The sequence below is a fragment of the Amblyomma mixtum genome, chromosome 3 (assembly GCF_055824585.1).
Source record: "Amblyomma mixtum isolate Tamu chromosome 3, ASM5582458v1, whole genome shotgun sequence".
Classification (NCBI taxonomy): Eukaryota; Metazoa; Arthropoda; class Arachnida; order Ixodida; family Ixodidae; genus Amblyomma; species Amblyomma mixtum.
The window spans coordinates 204,797,147-204,816,028 of NC_143014.1; the positions used below are offsets into that span (position 1 = coordinate 204,797,147).

The window sequence follows — 18,882 nt, forward strand, 5'->3', positions numbered from 1 at the left end:
AAAAATCATTCTGAACTGACTGACCACATCCTTTTAAGTTTCTTGCCATGCGGTGCAATTATGGGAGAAGTGTCATTTTCGTATCCCTTCTTCCGGGATCCAAAGCGAGCATTTTCGGGTCTGTGCTACTCTGTCTTCGTCGCTATTTCACGTTATCGGGCCATCATTAGCTGTCTCCTCTGCGCGATCATTATACACAGGTGTGTGCAACTCGCGAGTGCACCGTACAATTCGTTCGAAGCAAGTCGAAATGCATGCGAAACGGGGTTACCGCTTCAAAGTCGGCTCTCGATATCGGTGCACGCTTGTGTCAGCTGGGCGGTTAGTACTGCGCCTTAGTTTTGTCTCTCTCTTGCGCACGCTTAGTGCGGCCCTGTACGCAGTACACTCTCGTGACAGCTGGCGTGTGTGTACGAGCGCTCCTTCCCCACAGCGCGCGGGAGCGCACTCTGCTGTCGTGCGCCGCCCTGTCTCTCTCTCTATCTCTTTCTCTTGTGTGTCTGTTGCTGTGCTCGCCCGGACCGAGCGAGAAACCCGGCCTGCGCTGCGCAGGACCCCGCGCTCTGACGGCCCGTCTTCCCGTCGTCCACCGGAAGCGTTGTTGGCGAGCTGTGCTCGACACCGAGGATGTGACGCTGCGGGACAATGTACGGCGCTCTGGGAATCTTTCGGTGGAAGGGCCCGGATCGCTGCTGTACGTATCACGTGGGCACTCTCACCGAACGGGGCAGCGGCGGCGGTGCACCAGGGCGCCGCCGCTGCCTCGGGGAGCAGAGAACGCGCTCGCCGTGACTGCTCATCTTTCTTTTGCGGGTCTCTGTTGTCACCGTTCGGGGCAGCGGTGAAGAGAGTGGAAGGAGCTACGATGCCTCACGCCTTGCCCGAAGCGAGGCGAGCCTGTTGAGCGAAATTAGTGGAGAAGCAACTTAAGGCCCACCGTACGCGACCCACGGCATAGGCCCAGTTGTTGGTCACGTGGGAGCATGTACACTCTGAACAGAAAGGAGTGAAAAGGGGGGTAAACTCTCCTCTAGCGCACACCCTTTTATCAAATAGAATGCGCTACAGGACAGCTTACCCCCCTTTTTACTCCAATATAGATGTATTTAAGTGTATAGTGTACCAGCCGGGGTATATTGCATCGCATTAGCGCTTTCTTTTTTTTTTTGGTACTTCCGGCATATCAGTCTTTTAGACAAGGTGTGCTGCAAACTGCGTACGCCCATCACTATAAAAGTAGAACAAAGGCAGCCAGGAGCAGTGTAGATTAGTCCGGTGGCAGCGTTTCGACGAGCATTGCGTTCATTTGTTCTCCCGGGCCGTAGAACAACCATCTTGTTATCGTGTGTAGCACTGTTGTTTTGAAAGTCGGGGTGCGCATTGTTACTTTCCTTGTAAGAGGCAGGCGATATATTGCCCCTTGAAATCGCATCTACTCTGCCCTCATTTTCACTGGTGTATACGCTTTAGACGCGTTATAAGTACAGCTCACAGCGAGGGAATAAAAAGTGTGTCGCTAACAACACGACGACGCCCGACAAGGACATCGCATAAATTCTTTTACTTTTATTCATTCGCTCCCAGAGATCACGCAGCACGTTTCATGGTCACACTGGTTTGCTGATGCATGTCTGAAACAATGAACGCCGTATTCGGTTTTTCTTTCTTGGTTATTAAGCTGGGCTGGGCTCAAGACTGTTCGTAAGCCCGTTAAGTTCTTCGCGCTTCATTGTGGTTAACGTAGTTTTGTCCATGACTTCAGAAGAAGCCTTGCAGGTTTACTGCGCGCTCCCAATGCGCATAGTAAGCGGCGCCCTCGCATGCTCTTTGCCTGTCATCTCTCGGCAGATTCACCACATGAAACGTTTTTCTCGGGCTAGCTAGTGGTCGCGCACCTGCCAACGTATGTACGCTCGACCGAAGGTTTCTTGTCTGCCTGTGGCAGCCTGGTATTCCAGTAGAACCAATTTCTAACGCGTTCGCTGCTTGTCGGACAGTTCAAGTCAGCAGAGTGGTTTTATTTCTTCACCGTGTAGGCAATAAATAACGTTATCAAAAAAAAAAAAACCTTTCGCGGAAGACGCCGCTGCTTCATGAGCACACGCACGCCGCAACTCTCTCGCTGCCCCTTTAAACTTCATTTCTTTTTCTTAACTGTGCTGAACGCACTCAGAATATACCGACGGGCGCAGCAGATAGGCGCAGACTTTGCAGAGGAGAAAAGCTGAATTGGATGCAGATTTCGCGCTTGCATTCGCTTCGCATAACATTGCCGGTACATATGAAGCGTCTCGCAATTGCCAGCCAAGCAGTGCCGCACTCTGGCGGTGAAACAATGACTCCAACTGTACGTGAAGCAGCTGTTTATAAAGGCAGCGACCGTGAGCCGGCCGCGCACACAATGTGAGCCGGCTGCAGGCAAGCACTCATAGGTCACGAGGCTGCAGCGAGGTGCTTGGGACGGAATGTACACGAAACGGGGAGTCACCGGCCGCAGGCGGCCGCGGATCGCCATCGCGTCTGGTCCGTCATTGCAGGCATAGCTTGTACACAGCTCTCGGCCACCGCATGAGCGTCTTCATTATTTTTCCGGCGTCCCGCGGACCCCCGGGGCCAGCGGCCGCGCTGCCGACGCCGGGGCGCCGCAGCTGCCGCGAGGGGACTGACAGGTGGTCGGCACGCACGCAGTGGGCTCCCATCTCGCACAGCTGCGTCATTTGCAGCGCACACTTGACATTGTTTGTGCCTCACGCTGACTGCATTGTGGAGCCAGTCGCGCACACGTGCTCCGCCATTAGCCGCGCTCGGCGCCGGCCACCTGCGACAGGGCGCGCGAAACAATGCCGGGCTTCTTCCTCTCGCCACAGCGCCCCCTGCGGGCGCTTCGGCACGCGCGTCCAGAAAACATGCCTGCAGTCGCCGTTGCTCACTTAACGGAACCAGGCAGTTAATTTTGATGATCTTGAGAGGTGGTGCTTTTGACGTCTTCTAATGGTTCGGTGATCCGGCGACACGTTGCGGAACAGACAGGACACTTCTTCGGGACTACGTGGTTTATTCACGAGCGCTCACTAGCGACTTCCCTCCGAACTCTCTCAGACCTCGCCCGGCCTCATCCGGTGCCGGCCGGTCTCTCCGGACTCTCTCGAGCTCCGATCTCCCCACCTCGACGTCTCCAAGTCCCCCTTTTCGCGCCAAAAACTCGCCCTTAAATGCACTTTCCCAGCATTCCGGGGGCCATTTTTGTAACCAATAGGAAATGCGCTTGTCAGAGCCAATCAGAAGAATTTCGTTCAAACTAAAGGAGCCAATAGCACGCCGGTGCTCACGGGGTTGTTGTTTACGCGAGCACCGCGCGAATTCCACGAAGACGTTATGCATTTCCGTTTGGTTACAGCACCGACACACACAAATACACAAAAACACCAGCGGCGGCACAGGGAGGGCAAACTCAGCCCGAACCGCGCTCACTGCCCCGGTCGCGCTCTCCCCCCTTCGCCGCTCGTCTTTGGGGCATCCCGTCCGTCACGCGGTCTGCAGTTGAAAGCAATAAATTTACACGCGACCCCTCTCGACGCCCCAGGGGTCCGCGCGTCGGCTTCGTTTTGCGGTTCGAACGCGACCCTGCAGGGCCTCGTCTTCCCGCAGCCGGCTACGGTGCGGTCCGCTAACCGCCATTCTTGGATGCACTTTACCACATTTGTTTAAAACAAACCCATTCCAACGGCGCCGCGGTGGCGGCCGCTCGAGGAGCCCCGACAAACAGCCAACACACACAAAGCCAAACGGGCCAAGCTACCGGCTTCGGGGTGCGTGCGCGATGGGTCCCTGAGCCGCAACCCGGCAACTCAACTCAAGCTCATGAACGAGACGCGAGCGTCGAGATCGCATCTTAAGCTGGTGGTGCCTGGCGAGCACATCTTGGAAAACATGTCAGGCCAGGAGGGGCCACAGGATTACTGCACGGGCACTACGGGGTTCTGTGCTCTTGGTCATGCAGTGGAATCTAAGGTGTGACGTGTGGGGCAGTAAATTTTCGATAGTTGTCAGCGGATCACGCGAATGTGTTCGTTGCGATTATGTATGTAAATGGTTGGTAAAAAGACCCCAGGCCGCAGGGCCCGCGTTAGAGCAGCACAGCGGGGCACTTACAACGCCTATGAAGCTACCAAAGCCATCGAGGGTGATGATGATACTCCTCCTGACGCTCTATAGATTCTGAGCATCGGAGACATTGTAAATGCCCCTTTACAACACTCAAAAGCGGACCCTGTGGCCTGGAGACTTTTTGACCAACCGAATACCCGGCAGCATGGACATTTCGGTGACGCGAGCTGTGCTAACGTCCAGCAGCCTGTACGGAAAGAGTGGCAAACTCTAACGAACGGACGTTTGGACGCGATGGTGTCTGAAATATGCAGGTGTCGATCGGCATTTTTCATTTAGCTGTCTGTGGGCGACGGGGGTGTTTAAATCCACGAGAAAATGAGTAGGAGTCCTGTTCGAAACTTCTCTGAGTCACGCCTGGTTAAAACCGCAGGTCGGCTGACCATCGCAGCATGCGTCAGCTAAGAGCCATGCGAGTCATCGAAACATTCTGCCTGAGTGTCGTTCCAACATCGTGATGCGTTTTCGTGCGCTTCGGTTGTCGCGCGTCGTTCCCATTTTCCGGATGGTGTACTGTACGTGTCGCTCTTTTCGTTTCGCTGTTCAGGATTACGCGCAGAGCTGAGCGTACGCGAGTCTTTTTCTTTCGAATAGGCTGCGCTGTGACTAATTTAAGGTAGCATGGTAAAGCAGTTGACGAGTAATTGCGCTTGTCAATTAGCTTCGATATAAATCGAGTAGCCTGCTCGAAGCGACCGATAGGATTTCGTACCTGCAAAATGAAAGATGCCGTTCAAACAATCTTCTTCGTTAAAAAAAAAGTAACTATAAAAGGGAATAGAAGACATATCCCAAGGGTCGCGAGTTCCAGATGAAAGCAGGGACCGAAAGTTACCCTGTTCATGGCTGTGCAAGATAGACAAAATTTAAAAATTAAAAAAAATAAGATTCGTGGAAAAGAGCAGCCGCCTTATTAGGAAAGCCGAGTAAGATTGATACTACATCGCAGCGAAAAATGTAAATGCAGTGACATTTCAGCTTTGTCGACTTCTTCGCGAGTACAAATCAAACCTTTCTCGCTGTTTGAGCTGAGGCCGTTGTCCATTGCACGAGCAGTCACCGTGAAGTGTGAAGCCTCCTGGCAACCTTCGCGATGACTGAAAGCAACGATGGGAAGGAATTCGGGGCAAGAAATTGCTCCAGTTCGCACAGTTGCCTTCAGATCGCCTAGCTTTCAAGACAGGAGATGACCGTAACACGAGAACGTATGTAGAGTCCGTAACTGTTAGCACTGGGAGGAAATTGGCGTACACACGGCACACGCACGCACGCACGCACGCACGCACGCACGCACTAACAAAATAACAAAAAAGGGACAGTTGCGCATAATTTGAGAACGTGCTAAGGACGGCAGTGCGGTTTTTGGTCAAGAGTTCAATTCCGAAGGGTCAGGGGTTCAATTCCTGACTAATTACCCCACTTTTCTTTTAAGTAAAATTTACTTCATTTGCTCACATGCCATAATGACATTTGAGTCATGTTACGACCCTCTAATCGCCGGTTAGGAGGAGGAGGAGGTCCCCGCGGTGTGCTCCTCTTCTAGGCCGGACGCCAGGTGGCCGACCGACGATGTCGTTCGGCGACCTCTTCGGCCCGCTCTGTGACTCGCCGGTTTTCGAATGGCTTAATCACTTTTCAAATACGCCGCCGCGGTGGCTCAGCGGTTATGGTGCTCGGCTGCTGACCCAAAAGACGCGGGTTCGATCCCGGCCGCGGCGGCTGGAATTTCTTTGGAGGAGAAATTCTAGAGGCCCGTGTACTGTGCGATGTCAGTGCACGTTAAAGAACCCCAGGTGGTCGAAATTTCCGGAGCCCTTCACTACGGCGTCTCTCATAGCCTAGTCGCTTTGGGACGTTAAACCCCATAAAACCAAACTTTTCAAATCCACCGCTTCGCGTGTGACGTAGCGACCTTTTTGACCAATCCAGATTTTCTGCACACGGGACCCTTAAAGGAGTATAGACACGTAACATTTGAGTGCGTGTTTTCTTCTTTGTAATCAGGCGTCAGGCATTATTATACACGGATTATTACGTGGTATTCTCATACGACCGCTAAATAATTTATAATCGAATTTCTTTCTCGTGCTGTTTCGGTTTTGAACAGGGGGAACGATGACCGGGGCGTCAAAGGGAGGTTATTGGTCACATGAGGCATGAAAAAATGCAACATAATCGGTGCTTCTACATTCGTTGTCATTCCGCCTTTTGAGGACAGCTGGCTTCACCCCTGTAGTGAATTAAAATGATGAAGCAGCGCTTATATCGCAGTTTTCCCATGTATCGCGTGACCTATAACCTCTCTTTGACGTCACAGCCATTGTTTGGCTGTTCAAACCGAAACAGCATGACAGAAAAAAAAAAACGATTATAAATTATTTAGCGGTCGTAGGCGAATACCCTATGGTGATTCATGCATAGTGGTGTCTTCGGCATCGTTGTAGAGAAGAAAGCATGCCACCAAAATTAGGTGTCTATACTCCTTTAACGGTACCGCTTTAAAATGTTCACGTGGCGAAGGCACCCATGATTCAGTTGCTCGCGTTAACAAGAACTCTTCACGAAGGACACCCGAAGCTCTAACGGAACAGTTACCGCTGGGGAAAAAAAAAACAAAAAAATCCGTTCTGCGTGCGCGTGAAATTTCTCCAAAACCAACTTGGCGACCACCTCTGTTGAAATAAATCGGAGACATTTTCCGATATTTATCTCGCCACGGGAGTTGCCAGCATTGAGCCCTCTCGGCGTTAGTGACCGCACTGCCTCCTCGGATGTAGACCACAGCGGTGTAACGTCGGTCGGGTCACGTGACAGCGTGTGTGTGCCTTTGCGGCACCTGGCGGAAAGAATGCGCTCCTCCTGCGCGTCCGTTGTCAACAGCGCGGCTCGCACCTGCCGCTGTGTCGCACCGGCGGGGCGCATATGCGGCCGGGCTGCGGGCGCACTTTGCGCAGCTTGGTTTCCTCTTCCCCGGCAGCGACGCCTCTGCGCAATTCATTCAACCCAGCACCGCGCGCACAGTGCATATTTGAACAGAGCCGGCTCTCGGTTAGACTTTGTACCAAGGCTTGTTTGGGAGTTTGAACAGCGGTCGCCTACCGCTGTAGTGACAGCCGCGGCCGGCACCCGATCGAAGACTGGCGCGCGCTGCGACCGCGGGTCTCAGCGCTGGTGTCCGGCGCTCGGGGGCTCTCCGCAGAGCCCGGGGTCTGCACCTGCCGGCTCTCGCCGGCTCCCTGAAACTTTGACACGCGTCACAGAAGGAGACATGCGAAAGTGCTCGTGGACTGACACTTACCGGCGTGTTGAAGGCTAACCCCGGACGTAAAAATTGAAAAAAAAAAGAAGTCGTTTCCCTGAAAATCCGCTACACAGCCTCCCTTCCAAGCCTGAGGGCAGCTTTCGCTCATAAAAATCCAGCTTCCTCATTTACGCGGCTAATTTACATGGTCGAAGGCATGTTCTAACCTGGACGTTTTGACTGGTGGAAAAAGTGGCGTATGTACTGCCTAGAATCGAAGCCATTGCTCCTTCGCACGTGGCGTAAGCTTCCTGAGGCTTACGCTTTAACGCTGCTCGATGATTGTATAAGGTCCGAAGTATTCTTGTCGCGAGCATTCGACTCCCTGATTACATCAGCCTACGAACTTCGGACGTATATATCACTTCCATGTGTCTTCCTGGTAATGCTAATCTCGTGCTCAGCGAATGAATCCCTTCTGCGGTATTCTAGTACGAAATGCATACTTTTTCACTCAGGCCAAAATTACTTTTAGTTGCTTTCTCTTGACCGCACTTAGTTTGACAACTCTCAAGTTCAGGTTCCTTGGACATCACTTTTAATTGTGATGCAACTCCGGAATACTGAGAGGTACTGCCATGTACAGTCATTGACAAAGGTTTGCGGAATGCGGGTTTGCAAAAAAAAAAAAAAAAAAAACTGTGCAATCGAGCTAAGGAGGTCACCAGAAAGCATTGAAGCACAAGGGAAAAAATTGGCTGCGGTTTAGCTCTGGTTAAACCTGGAGGATTGCGAAAGCAAAGAGGAGGGAGAGAGAGGCGATGGAGAGCGCGCGGCGGCGGCCCCGGCATGCTAGCTATGCGCCGCTACTGCGCATGGGCAACTGGCGAGCGCGGCGGCGGCACCTCTGAGTCACCCGCGCAGCGACGGCGGCCGCGCGCCAGCTGTGCGCCGTGTGACGTCACTGCTTCTCGCGCATGCGCAGTATGGCCTTTCCTCGGCTCCGCGAAATGGCTCGGCGACTAGCGTAGTGTTGCTTTCGCAACAAAAGCGTGCTCCATCCTCTGGAAAAAATTCGACAAAAGACATTTAAGACTGCTTACGTGTGGGAATGTGAAAGCATTACTGTACCGTGGTGCTTTGACACACACCACCCACACACACGCCGCGCGTATGACGAACAGTTGCATCACAATGCTGGAACGACAGTCTGGGAAGGCATACGATTGAAGGTGCGCATGTCGTCGGTTCGAATCCCTGTCGCAAGCTAGCCGCCAACTAGGCTAGCACATGCAATGCTGTAGGCAACGAGAAATTTTGGCATGACCCGGAACGCTGTACGACAAACGGTTGCGTCACAATTTTGGTACGAATGTCGGGTAAACTGGGGCCGTATTAGGTCTGCCAGTGGCGAGTATAAATGAAAATGAAAGTATAAATGAAAACCAGGACTTTAAGATCTAATTTGAGCACGGAACCCATAGGCCACAAAATCGCATTGCTTCTTGCGAAGAAAGGTGAACCTAGTATATGCTTTGCCTTAAGACTGTATGCTAACGAGTAGGTTTGGCATTATAAAGTGATAGAAAAATAAAAAAAATACATAGAAAGGAAAACAAAAACAATGCTTTCGCATTCAAGCACGGAAGTAGTCGTAAGTGCCCCCGGTGCTTTTTTTTTTCCTCCGAATGCGCATGCCGCAAACTTTCGTCCATGACTGTGCATATTGATGGGAATGGTCTAATATTCTGATGCGCAGCAAAATCCTGCACTTACAGTTTGTCCTGTGCTCGCAACGACTAGTTAAGACTGCTATAGAAAACCAATGGGGCGCTTTTTTGACAATAAATAGTACAAAACTGCCAACGCCCCGAAAAGACGAAGGACAACGGAGGTGACGCATGAGACGAATAAGAAGTGCTACTACCAACTGTTTTATTTCGGTGCAATGCAGAGAATATAAAGCAAGATATGAGCATGTGCAAAGACGGTGGACAGTACAGGCACACACATCACGCAACCGCAGTTTGATGTGGCAGAAAGGAATTGCCATAAACGCATTCAGAATCATAAATAGGCAATGAAGTGTTAAACTTGCGTAATGCAAAGTGCAAAGTGATATTGTCACGTTGTAGTGACGGCAGTGCAGCGGTCAGGAAGACACCAACCAGTCTTGGAAACGAAGCTCTTTATTTGGGCTCACTTGCGCCCGCAAAAGCACTGAGTCACTCGGCGGCGGCGTAAGCATCAAGCGTGCTCCTCGGTCGTCGAACTACGAATGTCCGCTGCTCGCGGCATCGCTCAATTTAAAGCCGGCAAGGAAACTTCCAGATAGCAGGACAAGATATCTACAGTAATCTGGAAAAACCTAGATGCAGCCTTTCATGGCTGCGATCAATCGAGATTAGACTGGTCGCTTCTCGCGTCACGAACAAAAATGATAACAGCCCTTTCCTGCAGCCTTGAGCGTGAACGAACAAACACTACAATGATACGTGGCAATATTCAAAGTGGCGTAATCTTGCGATGTGCGAGAAACTGCGTCTATAAACAAATTCCCGTTGAACAATGCGCTTGTCTACAATTACTGGGCATGCTTCTGCCAGCATGCTTATTAATGCGAAGGCATTTCTAGGCTGTGTCGGCGGGGTCGTGTCACTAAAACGTGTCCGCAAAACGAGTCCGCAGCAGTTGTGACGTTCTCAGAAGAGGTAGCATCAAACGAATGGTTGTAATCGATAGAGGGTGGTGTGAGGATGCTGCGCAAGAAAAAAAATGTCGATAGGATGATTAGTTCGTTAATTAGAGCCAAAAACATAGAGTTTCTTACTATTACCTAGAGGGAAAGCTGGCGGCGCTGCACTTCAGCCGCCATGGACGCTCAAAGCATCATGGGGCGGTGAGCTACTTGTTGCGGAACAGTCGTAGTTTTTCAGGAACACGGATTGTCATTACTAAGATGTTTCATTCCAAAAACGCTGTCCGTGTGTGCGCAGACGACTTTCGCGCGAACGCAGTGTGCAAAAGCCATAGTAGTGAAAACGCGACGACACACGACGCTAATAAAAGGTTTCACTTTTCCGAAATGCCATTAAAAAACCTATTATAGTATTTAAGCAACAACATCTTTTTTGAAAACATATATACTTTTAAAAGTGCGCCTTTTAATTACGAAATATTAGTTTTTATAGTGTTCACTACTCGGCCAATAGAAGAGCGAGTCGTCTCTTATTTTGGGCAAACTTTGCACTTAAATGCTTTTCTGCTCGTTTGTTGCAATCATTAGACAAGATTTTCAATGTTAGGACGTTTTTAGTTATCAAACAGCTTAATTTTTCTATTACTTTTTGGCCAAAAGTTGCAGTTCCGCAACAAGTAGCTCACCGCCCCATGATGCTTTGAGCGCCCATGGTGGCTGAAGTGGTCACGAGGGGTCGCCATGCAAACTCCCATAGACGGGCTGCCAGCTTTCCCTCTAGGTAATAGTAAGAAACTCTATGGCCAAAAAGGTCGAGAAAACGTCGAAATAGCGTGGACGTCGATATAGTGAATGGACGAGAACACAGCCATGGACGCCAAAATAGTGCAAAAATAAGGAAAGGAGTGAAAATAAAGTTTGAAATCAATTGAAATGTATTTGATGAGGGATAATTAATCGAACAAAAAGTTTCATCGACATAGATTAATTAGTTAATTAATTACTAGCAAACACCATTGGACGGTTGAATAGGCTGGGCGGGGATATAGTAAATGGACGGGAAAGCTACCAAGGCGGCAAATTTGAAAACTAAAATGGTTGATTGAAATAAAAGAAGGTAGAATCAGATTAAATAAATCGATCTTTAATAAAGCATAAGATAACTACGCTAATTCAGTAGTTAAATGAACAAACAAAAAGAAAATGATAGCGGTAAAGAGAGGCGACGAGTGCCCAGGAGGCGTCAGTGCTTTCGCATTCTCCCAGTGCGGGTAGCTGCAGTGATCTCTAACTTTTTTCGTATCGTTTCATCTCAGTTTCGTGGTAGTGGCTAAAGACAGTTTCCACTTACAGGGGCTCTGAACCACACTGTGGAAATAGCGAGGGAGAGTATTGGGCGGGCAGAGTACATCCGGAACCTTACAAGGATGGCTCGTAATTACTTTGTCCCACAGAGATTCAGTAATAAGCACCACCTTTCAAATTCGACGGCCAACTGCACTTCACTATGAATGCACTTGGCTACCTTATCAGAAAGTCCCAGCATGACTTGCACCGAGCTCACACTGGCAGCCATGTTAGTGAAAAAAAAGCACGGAAAAAGCCTGTTCGTTCGTCTAATCCACTCATCGCCACCTGCCCCGCGGCAGCCCGGTAGAAGCTGCGAGTGTTTCACCATCATGGCGCCCATGACGTCACCGCCAAGCCATCTTATGTACTGCGCACGCCTAGCAGCAGGTGCGCGCCAGTTAGGGCGCGCTCCTGGCTAACACCTGACACTGGGAGTTCGTGGTAGGCACAAGGCTAGTCTTGTATACGTTCCCGCTATGCTAAAACCCTCGCATAAAAGGAAGAAAAAGACCTCTATTGACCACGGAAACAGCCGCGGCTTCTTCGGACATCTGATTTGCAGCCGGTAGAAATAATAGGCATAGCGCCGGGAAACAGTTCAGTAGAAATGAACGCGTGCCAGCTGCGCATGTGGATTCGGCGTGGAACTCTCTTCAGAACGTGTCACTTCAGCGTTAACAAGGTAGCGTTAACTAAGTAGACTGATTGGTTGGCGTTGATGCCATGGCAGGAGAACATTTCGCAGGGCTAATTTAAGCTAGAACAGAAATTTCTACTCGCCTACACAACGGCGGTAGCATGGCGTTATTTTTCGTCGTCAACTCTCAGACTGAAGCAAGACAGTGCAGTGCTTTTTGTTCTTTATTCTTTGAGTCTAATTGCAGCGTCCGTGTAGATGTCTGTTGTGTTTCTATAGCATCTTATATGGACTTGCCCATATTTCTAGCGAGGGAAGCACGAAATTCAGTGCATACCACATGACGACATGGCCACCCTAGCAGACCAGGTAGGATCAAGCACCGCAGCACAACATGCCATCGCGGCATGCGGTAGTCAGAGCGGCCTGTTTCGAGCGATGTAAGTGACGTCTGACCTACAACGCGCAGCTCCGAAGGCTATGAAAACAACCGATGAGAGGTTGCTTCTGTACCTACATCCCAACCCTTCCTAATTCCTGAACAGCGGCCGAGAGCAATCCCTTCCTTGCAATAAAGCATTCATTCATTCATTCATGCATTGAGCTTTTTCGTCACGTTCAAAGCTCAACCGACGGTGTACCAGTGCATCAACCCCGTTCGAGGCGTTAGTCGAAGCCCGTCCATCCGCGCAATGCTGACGCTTCGCTAAAGTCGGTGCAACTGTTGTAGTGGCCCACCAGTATGAACAGCAACGTTGTACCAATGGCCAGATGCAACAAAACGTAAATTTTCTATGCTGTTTACCCCAAAAGACGCATAGAAATTGTGTAGAACTGAGTATATCAGCAACACGGAGGTTCTAATTTCAATAGCGCTTGGATATCAACTACGGGACGATATATGAGCGCAAGCCGGGTGGCGTGGGATGTTATCTGCCGCAGCTGAGCGTTGATGCACAGTGAGCCAACCTCTCGTTTGTTGACTATCCTCTTTGAGAGGGATACTCAAATGGCCCTCTCTCCGCTTCTACAGTGGCACACCCTACCGTTACAGCAACGCGATTGACCCATTTCACGGTCGGCCGAACACCGTCAACGTGCAACCACAGCGGCTGAGACTGACTCTCAAAGGGAGAGCTTTTCATGCCTTCGGTACATCTTCGGCGAGGCTGTTGGTCGGCATTTCTCTTTCTTGTTACCGCTGCGCGGTCAGTCCAGCGGCCAGTCAGCGCCCGGGCGGCGTCGGCGCTGGTCGCGCGTCGGCGACTGAGCGTGGCCAACGCGCGCTGCGCGGGGGCGCAGTGGAAAAAAAGAAAAAAAAATCGCCAGCGAGTCTGGGGGAGGGGCGCGCGCCTGCTGCTGCCGTTGGCGGGAAGGGGGGAGGAGGAGGCGCGAGGGAAGCGCATGGCCAGGAAACATCTTTGCAGTCGACAACAGATGCTAGCCAGCTGTCACCTCCGCGTCGCTAGCGCCCGGCCCCCGCCGCTGCGCGCGCGCTGCAGTTGGGCTGCGTGCTTTTTTAGCTGGCCCGTATGAACCGACTGCTGCCTTGCGCCGCCGCATTCTTCGCTTCCTGCCCGCGCTTTCTTCTTTTTACGTCTAGCCATCATTTCCCGGAGCGCTCGCAGCTGTTTGCAGTTCTTGGGGCGGCGCGTACACCTTGAGCAATCCGTGTTCGGTGATATTTCCGGAGATGGCGGTCTCGTTCGCTCCACTGCGTCTTGTTGCTCGCCTTTTCTGCCCTGGGAAGAGCGGGAGCGGCACCCTCCGCTGCCCCTTCGGCGTGCTCGCCTCTCCGGCACGCGTGAAAGGTTTTAACGGCGAGTCCGGCGTAAGCGCTCGTCGCCGAGTTGATATGCGCGCTTGAGGATTTCTTGTTCCCGTGTAGGGAAGAGAGCAGGGACGGTGCTGAGGGAAGGAGCTCGCGGCCGGAGCATTAATTTGGACAGCTTCGATTTCTCTCGCGGGGAGCGCGCATATTGGTGTCTCTCCACTGCTGGCGCAGCTGGATCATTCATGCTTGGAGTCGATGAGCACCCAGGAAGGAAAAACGAACGAAGATAGGAACACATAGGTGCGTCTCCGGCACGTTGATTTCAAGCGCTGCACGTAGCGTAGCTTTTATGGTGCGGGAACAAAGCTTTGGTCTTTTTCTGTGACCGTGCTACTGATATGAAATGCAGCGCGAAAGAGGTGAAGCGCAATCACACTTTGCGATTTCTTATTTACTTATTCAAATATACTCCAGGCTCCATCTGGAGCATTCTGTGAGGAAGGCTACATTAAAACTGAGAGGTAACACAAGCGAGGTAAACATCGCTATATTGTACTGAAACAATGACCCTGAAAAAGAAAACGCAGAGGAAAAATATTTCCGGACAATGTGATACTTCTTCATTAAAGGTATGGACATCATATATGTCACCGATGTTGTCGAAGGACCATTTCATTGATTGAATATCACGTGGTAGGATTGATTAATTGAAGATAGTGGTTATTTCAAAAAGCCGTCTAAAACTGAGGTGATTATACAAGTAGTGACATGCGCGAGTTGGTGTAGGGAGGGATAGAGTGAAAAGTTGAACTCTGGGAGGTGAACTCTGGGAAGGAGGCAGATAACTGCTATCGTTCTATGTGGGTCTTAGGATAGCAGTGACAGTGATGAGTTAAAGCAGATAACGCTGGAACACCGGTTGTAGACCTCAGTGATAAAACGAGGGGCACGGTTTCATACGCGTTCAAGGGAATGAATGAAGTAGTCCAGATGAAGCGAGCAGTTGGAGGATGCGCGTTCCAGCTCGGCGCAAAAACATGCCGAGTGGACGTGCTCCTAAGATTACGCTTGAAGTAACTGAATGCACGAGAACCTTTGGCAGAATATAACCTTTTCTATGCCGGTTAACCGTGACAGATTTAGGGAAAATTAATACCGATGGACATATATGTATCGAGACGCGACGGCGACTGTGGTATTATTAAGCCGTCATTTAAAAGGAGAATTCTGTTGTCTTGTCTGCGGCTGCAGGTCGTTAATCGGCAGTAATTAACGACGCCTGTTATGTCGAGCACTTGTAAGTAATACTATCGAGATCTTCCTGAAAGGCAGTGCGGTCGTTAACTGAGTGTACTTTCGCGATAGATAATACAATTGTTTACGAGGAATGTGATGGTCAAGGTAACCTTGCACGGCATCTCACTGAAGTGCATTTGGAGCAATAATGACCCAACGGCGCCACCCTTCGGCAGGCGAGATGTTACGTCAGTTAGAGGGCGGGGCGGCTTGGTCGCCCCAAGCCACAATGCTTGCCGGCTTGGGCGGCTTGGGGCGCACGCTTCGCCGCTAACTTTAAACGGTTAGCCCAAGACGCCCGGTGTACCTTGGGTTCTGCGCATGCGCATTTCGCTGCCCCAATTTCTTGGAGGGGGGGGGGGGGGGGGGGCAAGCCTTGGGGGCCCCCTATTCTAAAGACCTGTAATATACTGACTTCGTTTCGCACGCCCCCTTGAGAAGATCAGTGTTGCGGCATTAGATCGGTGTAGTTTATCCTTCATAAAGGTTTAGAGAGAAAGCGATGCACCGGCGCTACTACTTAGTTATGTAGCATCATTTTTCGTTTGGTACGAATATTCACAAAAGTAGCGAATATATCTAAAAATACCTTATTGTTATTCCATTGGGTCCTATCGCTATTCGATTTGTAATCGATTCTTTATTTTAGTTAGACTCTCCGTGTTCGAGTCGGTAGCAAAGCTATGTTATTTGTATTCAGTTTTGAAAAAGTATTAGTCGCACACCACTAGCTTTTGCATTTCACCCCCACCGCTGGGAAGGGGCAAATGTGTGCAGGGTTTCTGAGACCGCGGGTTCTGCTGAGATGTTTTCAGAGCGGAGAGTATTAAAAGGGCTTTTGACATCGGGTTCCGTAGTGCTCCACAGTGTCGCCCCTTCCCCCCATCCCCACAAATATCACCTAACAGCAGTGTGATGACATACAGGGTGTTTCACCTGAGGCCTCGCATATTTTTTAAAAATAGACTTTTTCAGTAAGAAGGGCGCTTTTTTTTCCGCATAGCAATGTCAGCGGTGTGGTACATTAGATTACAGTTAAGAAGTGCTAACTAGCAGGCTGGTTAACTAATATTGAATTTTGAATAGTTAACTTTTTAACTATTACTGTTAGGCTCCTTAACTATTGAGAGGCGTCTAGCCCACCGTAAATAATATCCGTATCCATTTTTAGAACTTCGAAAACGCGGCTACCCTCGGCGCTGTGACCCAAGAAACTTTGCCTATTTCGACGTGCTACGTGCACCGGAAAGGTTGCTTTGCCTGCAGGCTTCTCGAAAGCGCATGTATTTTGGCGCGATCTAGCCAAAATTTGATGAGCCACAGCGCCGAGGGTAACCGCCTTTTCGAAATTCTAAAAATTGATATGGATACTTACGGTGGGCTAGACGCCTCTCAATAATTAAGGACCCTAGCAGTAATTGTTAAACAGTTAACTATTCACTATTAGTTAACCAGCCTACTAGCTAGCACGTCTTAGCTGTGTTCTGATATACGCACTGCTGACAATGCTATACCGAAAAAAGCGCTCTTCTAACTAAAAAAAGCCTATTTTTAAAAATTGTGCAAAGTCCGGTGAAACACCCTGTATTGCAGTCACATCGCTTCACAACAACTTTGCCGCTCAACTTCTAGGTCCCAGCTCTTAGGCGCCCGTTCCTGGCTTGTGCGTCGTCTTTGTCATCAGCGTAACCGGCAGAGATATATCAAAGGCGAAGGATTAAAGTACGGGGATTACGAAGGGAGGACGAGTATGAAAAGGCGGAGGAAGGGATAGCGTTGGAAGAAAGAAAGGCGGAAGCATAAGGTAGAAAGTGGAGAAGCGGGGTACGGCGGGGGACAGGCAAGAGGGGTCGCGCTCAGGTGCGTAATGTCTTCCTAAACGCGTTTACAGATAGCCATCATGCTTAGAACGTGCGCCTCAACCACCAGCGCAAATGCGACTGCGCTTGCAGCCAGATATCTATCCAGCAATATTTTCGCTTAAAGCTGCATACATTGGAACATTTATGAAAATTCAGGGGGGCACTTTGTTCACCTAAAGTGCAGTGAGGCGAAAGCCTTAAGCGCGGTGTTACTGCTTGTGTCACTGATGTGCGGTTAAGAGGTTAGGCTTCGCCTCTAAGAGCGGCACACGACAGCATCTTGCAACGCTGCCAGGGAGTCCATAGAACGCCATCGCCCGTTCGGTTCTACGCCTTGCTCGTCGGTAAATGGGTTTTTGAGGAAAGGAAATGTATCTGTCTCTCATATCTCGGTGTACACCTAAACCTCGCCGTAACGGGAAGGGAGGAAGATGGGAGTGAACGAAGACACCGTAGTCACTAGACGCGCCTTTGTTCATTCCAAACCATCGAGCTGGCATGGCGGAGTGGTAGCGTGCTCGTCTCGCACTCCGGAGACCGGGGTTCGATTCCCAAGCTCGGAAAATTTCCTACTCTGTTTCATTTGGTTATCTGGTCTGACTAAAAGGCTAATTGGTTAAGTAAGTCCCACTAACTTGGAGCATCACTATACGATCCCTTTAATTGGTTGCATGGTTAGTAGCCAAAGTGCAATTGGCCCCGTTTGAAATTCGCGCACTGTGACGTCCCGACTGTTGCGACCAACTGAAAAGCGTGACATTTCTGTCGACAACTTCTGCTTACAACGATGAGGCATTAAAGGCTTCCGCCTTAAAAACGACGCATTGCCTTGCCAAAGTGAGGCCATTCCTTGCGCGAAGATTGTGAGCCCCCCCTTAACTGTCTCACAGGTGCGTGGCTGATTATCTTCTAATCAGCGTTAAGATCTACCACAAAACTGCTAGTCGCAGCTTGAGTCAGTCATGGATCAGCAGTCAAACCGTCAACCAGCACGCACATGGGCGTCTATGGGGGCCGTTTGTGGAGTCCCCGCCATTTCCCATGGGGACGGCCCGCGCTACTGTGAATGTCCGGGCCACTCGCCTCGTGGCCCGGTCCAGACGAAGACGTGTCCTTTTGGGGCTTCAGCGTTCCTCCTTGAAGGAATACACAAGCGGTTGGAGGTTGTCGCATAAAATAATGGGGACATGGGAATCTGAAAAAAAGAGGGAAAGCGCGGCACAGTAACTGCCTCCAATAAAGGAAACACCGCAACCGCGCTTCGCAGGGGATATGGAATTATTGAAGTTAAATGAGGAGAGGAGGCGGGTCCGGGAGGAGAGGAGGAGAGGACAAAGCATGTTGCAACGCGCTGTCGCGGGGAGCAGCTAACTGGGGTCACTGGAAAAGTGACTGCAGTGACTCTACAGTAAATGCGAGAGGACGCTGCAACCGGGCAAGGGTTGCACCGCGCTGCTTTACACCACTGAGGAGCGTTCGCTCAGTGCGATAGTTTCGAGACCTTAAGCGACAAAAATGCAGTGCATCGCATTGTACTCTTAAGCGCAGTTTAAGCGTCGTCCAAGGTTTCTGCCTCAGTACATCGCAAAATCAAGCTGCGCCCAAATTTCGCGTAAGGAAGTACCGTAATCGTCGGTCGAGATTTTGCGAGCAGTGTTGGTGGAATCTCGGTCACGTCCGCTAAGAGGTTGGGGATTACTCAAGAGAGGCGCGGCCAAGCTCCTCTGACCGTTCCCCGCAACCTCCGCGGTGCGTTGAGCGCATTGTCCGTACCAGCAGCGGACAGCTGCCCCTTCCTTGTCCCCGTAGATTCGGTGCAAAAGCCCCTTCTCGTGCGCGCGCATCGGCCGTCTCCGT

At 50.6% G+C, this 18,882-nt stretch overlaps 1 protein-coding gene across 5 annotated transcripts in view; it reads left to right on the plus strand.

The window, feature by feature from the left end:
• nvy (CBFA2/RUNX1 partner transcriptional co-repressor nervy) overlaps positions 1-18,882 on the plus strand; it is a 169,975-nt gene that overhangs the window by 112,044 nt on the left and 39,049 nt on the right. The window contains exon 2 of one of the 5 annotated variants that reach the window (XM_089582514.1): positions 553-694. The exons of the other annotated variants lie outside the window; for them this stretch is intronic. Within the exon in view, the coding sequence (XP_089438640.1) occupies positions 646-694 (49 nt within the window). The 5' untranslated portion in view covers positions 553-645. The remainder of the gene's footprint in view (positions 1-552; positions 695-18,882) is intronic. 5 annotated transcript variants of the gene reach the window in all.